The sequence below is a fragment of the Pelodiscus sinensis genome, chromosome 14, assembly GCF_049634645.1.
Source record: "Pelodiscus sinensis isolate JC-2024 chromosome 14, ASM4963464v1, whole genome shotgun sequence".
Taxonomy (NCBI): Eukaryota; Metazoa; Chordata; order Testudines; family Trionychidae; genus Pelodiscus; species Pelodiscus sinensis.
The window spans coordinates 28,731,873-28,745,990 of record NC_134724.1 but is presented as its reverse complement, the minus strand read 5'-3'; the positions used below and the strand labels follow the sequence as shown (position 1 = coordinate 28,745,990).

General features: G+C 44.9%; 1 protein-coding gene across 3 annotated transcripts in view; it reads right to left on the bottom strand.

The window, feature by feature from the left end:
* The window catches only part of TCF12 (transcription factor 12), a 350,291-nt gene that overhangs the window by 231,452 nt on the left and 104,721 nt on the right, over positions 1-14,118 (bottom strand). For all 3 annotated transcript variants that reach the window (XM_075897314.1, XM_075897315.1, XM_075897316.1), the window contains exon 4: positions 1,805-1,878. In XM_075897314.1, the coding sequence (XP_075753429.1) occupies positions 1,805-1,878 (74 nt within the window). The remainder of the gene's footprint in view (positions 1-1,804; positions 1,879-14,118) is intronic.

The window sequence follows — 14,118 nt, the reverse complement described above, 5'->3', positions numbered from 1 at the left end:
TTGCTACTGCTTTACAACTGGTTGGACACCACGGATCTATGGCATAGAAGTTAAAAGACCTTTGGATAAATGTAAAGGGGCTAAGGAAGAATGTCTGCACAGTTGAGACTCCTGCTCCTAAATCTGTTTCTGTCAATTAGTTCACCAATAACTGAATTTGCTGACTCATGGGAGAAGAAGGGGCATACATAAGGAGGAGAATGACTGGGTGAGCAGGATCATGGACAAGCTGCTTTGGGGAGAAAAGGGGACATTTGGTTTTTGGGCACTGTTTTATCATGCAGTTTTACCAATCAAACTTAATAAAGAGTATTAAAGAAGTTCATTTTAAAGAAATTTAAATAGCTGAATTGGCTACTTAATTTCTACTCCAATTTCCCCACTGTAAAATAAGAATAATATATCTTTACCATAAAAGAAAGGAGTATCATAAGATTTAGCATAAAAGGGCAAGCCTACACTACAAACTTCAGTCAATCTAGGTTAGGTCGATTTACAACTACCACAGTAATTCCTGTGACGGTTCATGTCCTCCCAGCCCTCCTCCTGTCAGTGGTGAATCCCCCCATCAGGAGCACTTCCACTGAATTCACAGGAGTGGAGGGGGGGAAGGAGCTGAGACTCCAGGCTTTCAGCTCTACATAGCTCTGTGTAAGAGCCCAACTACCACCACTCTTGGGATCTTAGCTCTCCACCAACTGCCAGAAGTACAGCAGCCATTCATGCTCCAAGCAAGGAGCTGTGCACCCAAGAGCCTAGGAAGCTACCAGGTTCCCAGCAGGGAGCCTCGGTGCAGCCATGTTTATAATAGGGAGCAGAAAGCCCAGACAGCACCTTTGCGCCTGGTGAGCAAAGGAGAATTCAGTAAATGCTGCCCTGCTTGAAGGGGGGACCCCAGGCAGCAGCCCCATTGGGAGCAAGTAGTTGAGACCCCTGAAGCAGCCTGGCTCCAAGTGAGAAGCCAGCAGCCCAGGGAGCAGACAGGGTCTAGCTGAAATCTCCCACCACCAACAATCACTCCGGAGTGACAGCCCAAGGTTTCCTTGACAGTTGGAAAGTTTTTCCCTAATATCCAACTTAAACTGCCCATATTGAAATTTGAGCTCACTGCTTCTTGATCTATCCTCAAAGGTAAAGAAGAATCATTTTTCTCACTCCTTCCTGTTACAACTTTTTACATGGACATTGCATTGCCCTAACTACACTAGCATAAGCCCCATTTCTCTCTTGCAGGTGGTTATTAAGTCACTGTAGTATGGCACTATCCTGGCAAGAGTAAAGGTGTAGTATGTACATATTTAGGTTGACATACGCTACCTTACATTATCCTAACTCTTTAGTGTACACCAGGCCTATAAAAGCATTATTTATTTCTGTATTGTAGAGTACTATACTATACAAGTACCAACCAGTACTATTAGTGTTACATGTAAAGTCATCAAAATATATCATCACGAGATGCTAATGCAAATGTTTGAAGGGATACATTCCTCACAAATACAGGAGGCCCCCAACTTGTGATGCAATTGGCTCCGCACGAAACATCGCAAGTCGGGGGTGTTGTAATTCGAACCTGCATTTATGGTAGGTGTCATACGCCGTTGTAAATGTGGGCGAGGGACGTAAGCCGGTGGTTTTCGGCCCCTTCTGCACTTACAATAATGGTTTTAAGTGGGGGGGGGGAGGAACTCGGGTGGTTGCATCTTGGGGGCCTCCTGTACTGCCACATCAGATGTTCTTGCTCAATATGCCATCTTTTTGTGGACCATTCCCAAATCTCCTTAGAGTTAACTGGAAACCTTACCCTTGAAGACTCGTATGAAGGACTTGGTTGCCCACTTGTTCCCCAAGATGCAGCACCTGTTCGTTCATCCATACCTAACAACAAAAAGAAAAGTTCATGTGCATCATAAAATACTAAGATGAAAAGGTACCATAATATTATGTTGTGCAATAGTTTGTATCATTCTTCCACATGTAGCCTCAATAGTATTTCTAGATACAGAACAGGATTAATCTAGCGAACAACAAACAATTGGCCTGCTGTCTGATTAATATAACCCAGATTCAGAGACCTGTAGCTGGTGAAAAGTGAGTGTAAAGTACTAGATAGCCTTGCGTGGGGCTTAATACAAGTGATCCAGGTTCACCACAGAAAGGCAGCACAGATGGTGTACCAAACAAGACAACAGGACAAGAGGCTCTTGGTTTCTCACCCTGGCTGCACCAATGAATTATTATGTGGCTTTCAAAAAGTGACAATATATTTGCCTGAATTTTCCCAATTTGTAAAATAGGGTAATAATTATCCCACAAAGGTGTTGTCACATTAGCTAGCTAAAAATTAACTAAAAATTAGCTAGCTAAAGGTTTCCAGAGTGATCTGAATTAGTGAAGTGTAAGTATTATTTTCAGCTCCGGTCTCTTGTTACTTAAATAGCAGTAAGTGACAAAGCTATTTGGAGATTCACCACAAATATTCACATCCCTCAGCAGCCACAGTTAAGAAGCGTCAATGTTCAGCTCCAGTAAGTAAAATTAAACTAGACTAAGATCAATTTAGGAAAGGGTCCTTAAAGCTCCAGTTTTGAAATGGAAGATCTTCCTGAGGAAAAAAATGGCTAAATGGACAGATACTCTTAAACATACAAACATTTTTAACTGTATAATTACTATATGACGTTTAAGGTCACCTGCTCTTTGTCCTCATACTGTGCATAGCAGTGATGGTAGAATTTCTACCTTAGCTCAAGCAAAATACGGGGGGGGGGGAGAGCAGGGGAAAGGTAAATGTCTGTGAGCTAATGATATTAGAGGTGATAATTGGGGAAGCTCTCTTTGTAATGGGTAAGATAACTAGAGTCTTTGTTGAGACCCCCGCGCAAAGTGTCGAATTTTAGCATGAATAACAGTTCAGAGGATTCCCTTTCAAGTGCAGTTTTAAAAGGCTTTTGAAGAAGGATACAGGTAATTAAGTCGTTGAGACAATGTCCTTTCTGGCTGAAATGGCAAGAAACTGTTTTTTCTTTGTGATCCTGTCTAATATCTGTTTTGTGGGCATTGATCCTTTGGCGAAGTGTCTGAGGCGTTTGTCCAATGTACATAGCAGACGGACACTTTCGGCACATGATAGCATAAATTATATTTCTGGATGCGCAGGAATGTGTGTTCTTGATCTTATAACTCACTTGGTTAGGTCCAATAATGGTATCAGCAGAGTGAATATGTGGACAAAGCTGGCAACGGGGTTTGTTGCAAGGGAAGGTATCAGGGTTGGTATTAGTGTGGAACCCCCCCCCCCCCCCCCCCCCCGCATCCTCCTTCTGTTCTGAATTTGATTTGTCCTTTTCATATGTGTTCTTTTTTTTTTTTAATTGTATCCTTTGGTATATATGGTTGTGACTATTTTCTTCCACTATTTGATCTGAGGAAGTGGGTCTGGCCCACGAAAGCTCATCATCTAATAAACCATCTTTAAAGTGCTACATAGTCCTGTATTTTGCTTCAGCTACACCAGACTAACACGACTACATTTCTATCACTATTCTACCTTAACGTAGGCTTTCACCATAAATTTTCACAGAAAAATTAGCAATGATTATTTTTAAGTGTTAAATGTTAAGTTAAGTGTTAAATATAGAAAAACCCCAGTATGCCAACTCTTCCAGTTGTATAACAGCTCCTTTGGAGTCAGTGCCCTTTATGCAAACCCAGATTACAATATTCAGTTAACAAAAAGTAAGGAAGGGAAGGAGGAGATGGGGAGATTTAACCTATTGTAGTTTTAACTGGAAAGTAAAATATTTAACCAATGAAATATTACTTTGTGAACAAGTGAATCCATATTAGAATTAATCCCCATACACAATTAACCATTCAAAATATTTTAATTCACCCCCTCCACAGCAGCTAATGTTACTGCAAGATTACAAACTGCAAGATTACAAACACATTCCCAACATAGGATTACCCCTACCAGAAAAAGACAGATGGATTTCAGGAAAATTTGTTTCTTCCATTTGAAATATGAACTGCTTCGAGAAATCTGATCATGCAAAACTGATGCACTTCACTATTGGAGCACTAATATGTACCTCAAAAGCCATCTGATAACTGCTGCTTGAAAATATTATTCCAACAATTAGTCTGTGCACTTGTACAGAAGAACAGAAATTTCTATTCTATATTTCATGCCTCTCTCCATCTAAGCTTCAAAAATAGCAATGCTATTTCTTTCCTCCTTCCTCCCAATCAGACCTTTAAGGTAAGATTTGATATACAGCATATAGTTTTTAATTATGTCACTGCAAAATCTCACTATAGAAAGCATCAAGTGCATGATTACGTCACACATACTACCCAATACTGTATATTGAACTCCATAACAATGAGCCATTATGAACATTACAACTACAGAATAAACATCCATGTATGTTACAGTCCACATTAAACTGGCCTAACTGCAAAATAAAAGCATGAGACATTAAGAAAGGAGACACAGAATACATAACTTGAACTGCAGAGAACTAAGGATTATACAGTGATCTAAACATTGTTTCCCTAAAGAATGTAACACTGCAACGATATTTTAACTATAGCTCCTTAAAAGACAGCAAGCAGAAAACATTTTGTACTGGATTGTTAATTATACTACCCTGCCATCAGCTAAAAAGTGCTGGACCCCCGTGGTGTAGCACAAGAAAGGCCTACAGCGTGAGAAAGTGCTCTTTAGAAATGCAAAAACACTTTACAAAGCCAGCAATTTCTGCGAGTTTGCCGCATTCTGCAGCTGACAGCACTGTAGTAGTTTTATTGTAACTGATCCAGGAACTGAACAAAAAGTCATGGCTGGCACTGACAAAGGCAAAAGTCATCTTTTGGCACAAGTGATTCCTTTCTCCCAGGAACAATAGCTGTAATAATGCAAGTATTATTATAACAAGTCTCCTAGTGCCTTAGTTCCAAACAGAGGTGTAGTATGAAAATAATTTTAGAAAAAAACTTAATAAGAAAATAGGTTATTTATTCAATCCAGGATCTAATGTAAGAAAAATATATAATTCTCAAAACACATCTTAAGATCTATAGTTCTCCCTCAGCAAACCCTGTACTTAAGTCATTTTGACTTCCAAATTCAACTCAATAGAACTTAAGCACACCTTTAAGAGCTTCACTAAATCAGGACATAGATGAATACGTGCTGTTGTGTTCCACTTTCTTACTATAATGAAACTAAACTGTTTCTTTCACAAATAGATAAAATGTTTGGAGGAGGAAAAGATGCAGTTCAAAACCAGTCAACAAGAGAACTTCCTAGAAAAACATGTATTTACCTGTATCTGTTGAGTTTTTGAGATTAATGGTTCTTATCTTTATTCCACACGTGGGACATGCATACACACCATGTTCCTGAGTCCAGGATGTTTTGCAAGCACATCCAGCAGCCTGTATATGCTTAGTAGCTTTCCTCATAAAAGGTGGTGCAGGCCAACCCCTCTCCAGTTTACCATTCTTATTTCAGTTCAAAGAATCTGTAGCAGAGGGGACAGAAGGTGGGTTGTAGAATACAGATCGGGACCACAGACCTCAAAAAATCTCCTGCATCTCTTCTTTGAGCAATGGTCACTACATCTAGTCCATATATGAGAGATTAATAAGCAATAGCCAAACAGGGGACCGGTGAGAGGATGCAGAAGTAATAGCAGACTGTAATAGTACTGTCCTCACAGCTCTATTCAGAGTTCACAACTGGAGCAGAATGTAATGTCTTGTGAAGACAAGACCTTTGTTAATATAACTGACCCACTGATCACTTTGCTACAGAAACAAATAGTTTAGGTGTCTGAAACCCTTTGTTCTTTGCAGATAAAAGTTCAAAGTCCTTCAGACATTCAGAGAATGTAGCCATCTCTCTTCATCTAAGGCATGCAGTTTTGAAGAAAAAACAATACTGGTAAGTGGATTAGCAGACTCCGATGAAACTCAAAAACCACTTTGGGAACAAGTCTAGGGTGGGGTCATAAGGAGACCTTTTCTTTATAGAAGACTAGGGGGCTGCACACACTGCTTGCTACACTCGGCAACCCCCTCTCTCTGGGGGGGGGTAAGCAGCTCCAGCTCTCTCCCTGGCCACTAGGGAGGGCTGGGCCGAGGCGTGGCATCCCTGGCCTGTCTCCTTCCCCCATCCCCGGCCTCAAGGCTGAGGCCTGGCCAGCCCCAGCTCTCTCCCCGCAGCTGGCAAGGAGGGGGGCCATGCCAAGGCCGTGGTGTGCCAGCCCTGGCTCTCTCCCCCGGCCACCAGTCAGCATGGAGGGACACCACAGCACAGCAGCCCCAGCTCTCTCCAAGGGTCACCAGGCCTAGGCTATAGCTGCAGTGCACCAGCCCCAGCTCTCTGAAGGAGGAAGAGGAGGAAGGATAATGACATCACTCTGTCCCACAGTAAACATTTTTTTATGTAGAGAGAGACAGTATATAATGGGTCTCCACCCTGTATGTTTGCAGATCACTAATTCTTCTGGCTGAAGTTATAGCTAATAAAAAGGCCATCTTAATGGACAGATGGACCAAAGAACATTGTGGCTAGAGGTTCAAGGGAGGGAGGGTATGTCTACACTACAGAGTTAGTTCGAATTAGATTAGTTCAAATTAACTAATTCGAACTAAGTTAGTTCGAACTAACGCGTCTAGAACTAAAAACTAGTTCGAATTAGCGTTTTGCTAATTCGAACTAGCATGTCCACATTGAGTGGACCCTGAACAGGGCTTAAGGATGGCCGGAAGCAGTGCCGGCAGGGCATCAGAGGAGGACTTAGAGCGTGGAGATGCTGTCTCAGGCTAGCCGAGGGCTGCGCTTAAAGGGACCCGACCCCCACCCCGGACAGACAATTCTCAGGGGTGCCCCGCTTGAAAACCAGTCCTGACTTGGAGTGCCCGGAGTGCCCACACTGGGCACATCACAGCACTCGGCCATCAGCCCGGCTGCACTTGCCGCAGGCTGCCATCTGGGGAGAGGGGGCAATTGGGGGGCTGCAGGAGAGCTTCCACCCCCAGAAGCCCGCAGAGCCAGCCCAGACCTCCCCATCGGGGGCTCGTGCCCCATTCCTCCTTCACCTCCTTCCACTTACCCTTCCCTAGCCCCCCTTCCTGATGTACAAAATAAAGATAACGTTTCTTCCAACATTGACTCTGTCTTTATTGAACAAAACTGGGGGAGACTGGGAAAAGGAGGTGGGAGAGGGGAAGAGAAAGGCTGGGAGAGGGGAGGGCAACTAACATGATCAGGGGTTGGGAACAGGTCCCAGATGAAGAGAGGCTACAGAGACTGGGACTGTTCAGCTTAGACAAGAGGAGACAGAGGGGGGACAGGATAGAGGTCTCTAAAAGCAGGGGTTGGGTGGAGAGGGTGCATTCAGAAAAGTTCTTCCTGAGTTCCCATAAAGAAGGACTAGAGGACACCAAAGGAAAGGAATGGATAGCAGGCTTCAAACTAGTAAGAGAAAGTTGTTCTTCACAAAGCAAATAGTTAACCTGTGGAACTCCTTGCTGCAGGAGGCTGTGAAGGCTACAACTAGAACAGAGTTTAAAGGGAAGTGAGATCAAGTACAGGCAGTCCCCGGGTTACGTACAAGATAGGGACTGTAGGTTTGTTCTTAAGTTGAATTTGTATGTAAGTCGGAACTGGTACATATTGTAGGGGAAACTCTAGCCAAACATTTTTTTTAGTTTTGGATAGCATAGGGAAAGGTTAACTCCCCTCTAATGTTTGTTTTGCTGTCTGTTCCCCTGTTCAGAAGATTTCACATCTATTTCTGTCCCTGTGACAAACTCAGGACTAAAGGAGTAACTCATCAAATACCAAGCAGCTCTGCACCATGCTTTGAGCTAATAGCTTTATTTCCACACACCACCCAGGGTTCTAGGAGGAGGGTCCTTTTTTTGCTAACACAATGAGGCCAGCACTTTGTTTGTTTTGGTGGAGTCTTTGTTTGCCCAGGGATCCCAGCATGTATAGGGGGAGGAGGGGCGGAGAGGCTGCTTTTGTCTGCTGTTCGGCAGCCTGTTGCTCAGGGGAGGGGGCAGCCTGTTGCTGGCAGGGGGGGAGGGGGGAGGCGTGCAGGATGCGAGGCCGCGGGGGGGGGGGCAGCGGGCGTGGGGAGGCACTTTTCCTCTGCCTGGCAGCTCTGCGGGATCCCTGTCCCTGTGGCCAGCTGCTGCAGGCAGAGGCCAGTTGGAGCCGGCCGAAGAGGAGGAGGAGGTGGATTCTAGGACCCAGGTGAGCGAGCCCCCGGGGACGCTGCTGCGCTCCGGGAGCCCGGCATGTATAGAGGGGAGGAGGGGCGGAGAGGCTGCTTTTGTCTGCTGTTCGGCAGCCTGTTGCTCAGGGGAGGGGGCAGCCTGTTGCTGGCAGGGGGGTGGGGGGGGGCAGCGGGCGTGGGGAGGCACTTTTCCTCTGCCCGGCAGCTCTGCGGGACCCCAGTCGGAGCCGGCCCGAGGAGGAGGAGGATCCTAGGACCCAGGTGAGCGAGCCCCGGGAATGCTGCTGCGCATGTGCGGGTGTTGCCTCACCCCGTTCGTATCTAGGGATCCGACGTAAGTCGGATCCACGTAAGTCGGGGACTGCCTGTAATGGAGGTTGGGTCCATGGAGTAGTCTTAGCCAGGGGGTAGGAGTGGTGTCCCTGCCCAAAGTTTGTGGAAGGCTGGAGAGGGATAGCATGAGACAAATGGCTTGGTCACTGTCTTCGGTCCATCCCCTCCAGGGTCCCTAGGGTTGGCCGCTGTCGACAGACAGGCTACTGGGCTAGATGGACCTTTGGTCTGACCCAGGACGGCCATTGTAAGCTCAGGGCTCAGGGTCGGGGGTCTCAGTGGACCACCTTGATTTTCATGCACTCCTGCTCCTGGGTGGCCAGGCTGGCAGCTCTCCTGCCCTAGACGGCCACTTTCCTGTGCCTAGTGTGGAGATCGTGGACGAGGTCCACAATGTCCGCACTAGCCCAGGAAGGTGCCCGCCTCTTGCGGTCCAGGGCAAGTTCCCGGGAGCCGCCAGCCTGGTCCCGGGAAGAGGGGGAAGGCTGGGGGGCATCGGGTGGCTGGCTGAAGCTGTGCCAGGTGCAGGGTCTGCTGGCTGGGTGCTGGCAGGCTTGCACCTGGCACGGGCACCGTAGCCAGCCCATGCCCCTTTAAGGGGTCCGGGGCTGGGAGGGGGGCATAGAGTTTCCCTGGTGTTGGCCAGAGTGTCCACCAGGGAAACCTGGGGAGGGCTAGCCTCCCACTAGTTCGAATTAAGGGGCTACACACCCCTTAATTCGAACTAGTAAGTTCGAACTAGGCTTAATCCTTGTAAAATGATGTTTTCCTAGTTCGAACTAAGCGCTCCGCTAGTTCGATTTAAATTCGAACTAGCGGAGCGCTAGTGTAGCGCCTATGAATGGTAGTTCGAACTAACGTCCGTTAGTTCGAACTAACATTGTAGTGTAGACATACCCGGAGATACTTAAGACACAGACAAACGAGGTCCCACTGAAATACAAACTTCACCAATGGTGGGAAGGATCTGAAAATCCCCTTCAGAAATCTAATTGTGTCAGGGATGAGGGAAGATTGTATGATTCTCCACCACAGGATGGAAAGTTCTGATCACTGCTAAATGCAGGCACAGAGAACTGAGAGTGAGATCCAAAGCCTGCAAGATAAAAGCAGATACTCTAAAATAGCAGGGATCCTAAAGAATTCTGGAGACAAGCTGCTCTGGGGAGCCCAGAAGAAAAATATTTTCACTTTGCTAAGTAACAGCTTCTCATAGAATCTTTCTGCTTTACTTAAGATGGACTGCACCCTTTTGGAATATGAGTGTTCTATTTGGAGCCTCAGGCTCCAAATTAGAGCAGTCTCCAATTGGGGTATTTGAACTTGCCCCGTGCTGCAACAGAAGTTCTGGAAATGCAGGGATGTTCAATGAGTGGTTAAACTGAGAGCTTCAATAGCTCCATAAACCAGAACTCTCACAGACAGAACTCTCTTATCTGAAATCTTGTCTTGGCAGATTTTCCATAGAAATTATAGTACCAAAAGAACAGGAGGGAACTTTTCATTACAGCAGAAGGGCATCTCCCAATAAGACCTTGTCCAGAGCTGCTGTGAAGCGGTACCAAGAAAGTTTCCTATTTATCCATGAGGCCAAAAAATCCAAGGCTAGCATGCCCAATTGGATAAAGATGATGTTGAGATCTGAATTGTGATTGTTCATGGTTTGTGGGGAAAATAGCTGGTCAGGCAGTCCAGTAGGGTGTTTTGAACTTCTGGCAAATTTACTGTTGATAAGGCCATAGATAATGCATCAATAACAGAAGATGATTGCCTCTCTGCATTAGGTATGTTTGTGTGTACCCGTTTATACAATTAACCAATAAACCTGGGCTCATCAGTTAATCCGAATGGTAACACACCCACGCCCTTACTGCCTCTGCAGGAGAGACAGCAGCACTGGGGGTCAAGCAAAAGCTAGTACAGTATGCATGGTGGGGGAGGGGAAGAGATCCAGAGGGAGGCCACCTGCCCCTCACGCTGCTGCCTATCCACTTTTAAACTGGTTCTCCCCAAGCACCAGCTCCTGCCTGCCCATCCTGCGTGTAAATGTATAACTGCTGAAAAATTCAGCGGTTACATATTTTCAAACATAAACATTTTAACATCCCTATTCTGCATAGGAAAAATCTTAGTCTTCTGTAAAAAATCTTCATGTTGTCCAATGTTACTTGAACATGTGTGGAAGGCTTGACAAACTACCCAGAGTTCCCAAGAGGGAGATTACAGTAATAATGGTAGTCTCGTGAGTCAGTTTGAAGGAAGGGAACCTCTCCAGTTTGGTCCACCATATGAGAAGGTCTAAAGCTTTGAGCAGAAATGTCACCTTGCCGTTTATGTTGCCGTTCTCTGGTGAGTACACAAAAAGAAGCCAGGCTTTGAGGCAATGAAGATGAAGCCTGGTGAACTGTGTTGCAATCATGCACGAGACCATACGTTTGAGAGGGAAAGATAAATTCTGATAGACAACCTGAGTCTGACCTGATACCTCCCAAAGAGGCTCTTGTTGTGGTCAAGTCCAACTTCATCCCTATCAAATTTATGAAACTTGTGGGAATAAATATCAATTATATGTGACTGATATAGATACCCAGTGAAAGCTGAAAGTTGAGCAGCTCACTGCACTTCCTTGTAGGAAGTGCCAGTCAGAAGCCAGTCGTTGAGATAAGGAAAGACTGTAAATTTCTCTTCTCACCTGTCACAAGTGAAAAGACCATAGGTGCTTTGGCTAGATCAAAAGGAAAGACTCTAAACTGGCAATGAACTTAATCAAAGATGAACCTGAAGAACTTCCTTTGGACTTGATGGATGTTGAATGTGAAAATATGAACTTTTCATAAAGGAGCAAACCACATGCTCTCCTCTAGGATACTTCGGGGGTAGCCAAGTTAGTCTGTTCAGAAAAAAAAAACAGCAAGCAAATGGTCTGGTAGCATTTTATAGACTAACAAAACATGTAGATGGTATCATGACCTTTCGTGGGCACAGCCCACTTCTTCAGATGACCAGAGTTATGATTAGAGGATAAGGAAACTCGAAATAAATAGGAGAAGGGAAGGAGGGCGGGGGAGGAAGAAAGATGTTCTGTCGTCCTCTAGGTTACATTACTGATGCCAAGGATAACATAAAGAGTATTAGTTTTCAAATTAGCCTGGTCAGCTAAGACTGAGAATTGGCCTCCAACCCCCTTTGTTTTGGGAGATCTTCCTTGATGCTGAGGTAGAATCCTTTCTATGGTTTCCCTGAGGGTAAGGCAGTTCGCTTCTTGCCGTAAAATCTCCTCATAATAGTAATCCCTGAAAAAAAAAAGCCAACATGAAAGGGGTTCGTGGGTTAGAGATACCATCATGATCAGATAGTCATGATGAATAACCCTCTAATGAAACTCTCTGTATAGCTGGGATCCTCCAATTCCTGCACATTTGAATAATATGGCCCCCCAAGTATCAGAAAAGAGGAACAAAAAGAGATGTGGGACTTGACAGCTCTGTCTAAAAAAACCTCTTAATTTGGGGATTGGAGTATGATGTAGCAGTGAATGTTGCAGGGGCTGCATTACAGGATCTATAAGTTGGGTCAGCCAGTGATCTGGATGGTCTGGGCCAGTCATCTGTTTCCTGTGAGACAGGCACATTGCAACCTCCCAGTGTGGGAGCTCAGGGGAAGCATCTGTCCCCTTGGCAGCTAGGCTTCAGAGCCCTCAGTTCTGCCCTTTATACTTCTGCCCCTTGTTTTTGGGAAGTGGAATGAGAGTGGGACTCCGCCTACCAGGGTGCAGATACACACTCCTCCCTCTCTGGATCTATGGGTGGCCAGTCCACCTTACTATACACACCCAGGCAGTACTGGCAGCATTTTTTCCCCCATCACTCACCATAAAGAAGCAAGGGCAAGAAACAGTTTTTGAAACTACTGGGCATAATTACAGACTTCTTGGAGGGAAGCTGTCACCAAGAAGAGGAAAAACTAGGGAAAACAGTATTTAACCACCCCATGCTAGACAATACTACAAAACTGCTTAAAAAAAAACCTGTATACACTATCTTACACAAGTGAGGCAATAAAAAAGGAGCTGAGAACACCAAAGATTCTAACTCAGACCACACAGCTGTAAAAAAATCTAAAGAGACATCTATCACCCACTCCATCCTTTACGCCCTGAGTTGGGAGCATGACAGCACTACACTATGTGCGGACCAATGAACATTGACTGCAAAAAATTCCAGGTTCAGGCACATGATGCAAATGCATATTCCGCATGTGGCATATACATGAGGCCTGTCACTTGAAGAACTTGTTTTTCTGCACACATAATATTCATCATTACTCTGGTTGACTGTATTAATACTGGATGTGGATAACTCACTTTCCATAAAGTAAAATTTTCCTGCATGCACATGTATGGGGACGGTCCCTAGCAGACCACAGGCTCCCGGACTGAAGCCGCAGCCACGGGGGGGTCCCGCGCCTCTGAGGCTTTGCTCTGGCAAAGCCTCAGAAGCGCGGGAATCCGCCCGGTGCCCCTGGTCTGCTGGAGACAGTCTCCAGCAGACCAGGGGCACCGGAGCAGCTTACGAACGGGGCTTTCTCGCCCCGACCTCCGGGGCGAGAAAGTCCCGTTCGTAAGTGCGGATCCGACATAAGTCGGATCCGCGTAAGTCGGGGACTGCCTGTAAATACAGAAATCCCAACTTTAAAACCTTAAATACAATACACATACTTTTAAGACTCTTTTTTGCCATTTAAAAAAAACCACAATAAAGTACAGTACTTTGGACCTCAACCCCTTTTTAAAAGAAAAACAGAAAAGAAAGGTAGTTGCCTTTTTACTTCTTGCCATTCATTATTAAATGAAGTTCAAATATATTCATCTAAAAAAGATATTGGCTTTTATAACCAACTGAAATTAAAATTCTTGGTTTTTCAGGTATAAGACAGAGATGACCATATTTAAAACTTATTTCAACAAGTTCTAGTGCTCTTGTAAACAAGGTAAAGATAATATACTTTATAGGTTTGCCATCTGCTATGATGATGATCAAATACATGATTTGATTGAAGAAATAAGATTGCAGATTGTTAACACAGGTACTGGAGGTATGAGTTTCTTTGTTCTATAGCTTCTTTATCCAATTTCATTCTGAAGTAATGATATTCCTTCACATAAGATTCAACAACTGAAATCAATTATAAAACAATACACACAGAGAAACACAATGATATTGATTATATTTTGCATCCTAGACACCCAAACAAATAAATCAAGCATTATGTTTCCTATTGCAAATGTCTCAAGTATGAGACAGTAGCAAAGAAGGGTGGCCTCCTTTTGAAACAGACAGGGTGGAAACATTCCCCGCCCCTGGTGGACAGACCCAGGCTATCCTCACCCTTTGCACCAAAGGAATACCTCGAGGAACTGCCAACTGCAAAGTACCCAAAGGACTCTTGAGCAATGAAACCCTATGATCAGGTAGGGGAAAGAAGTAGCCCGGGGAAAGCAGATAATAGTCTAGTTGCATTTGTTGAA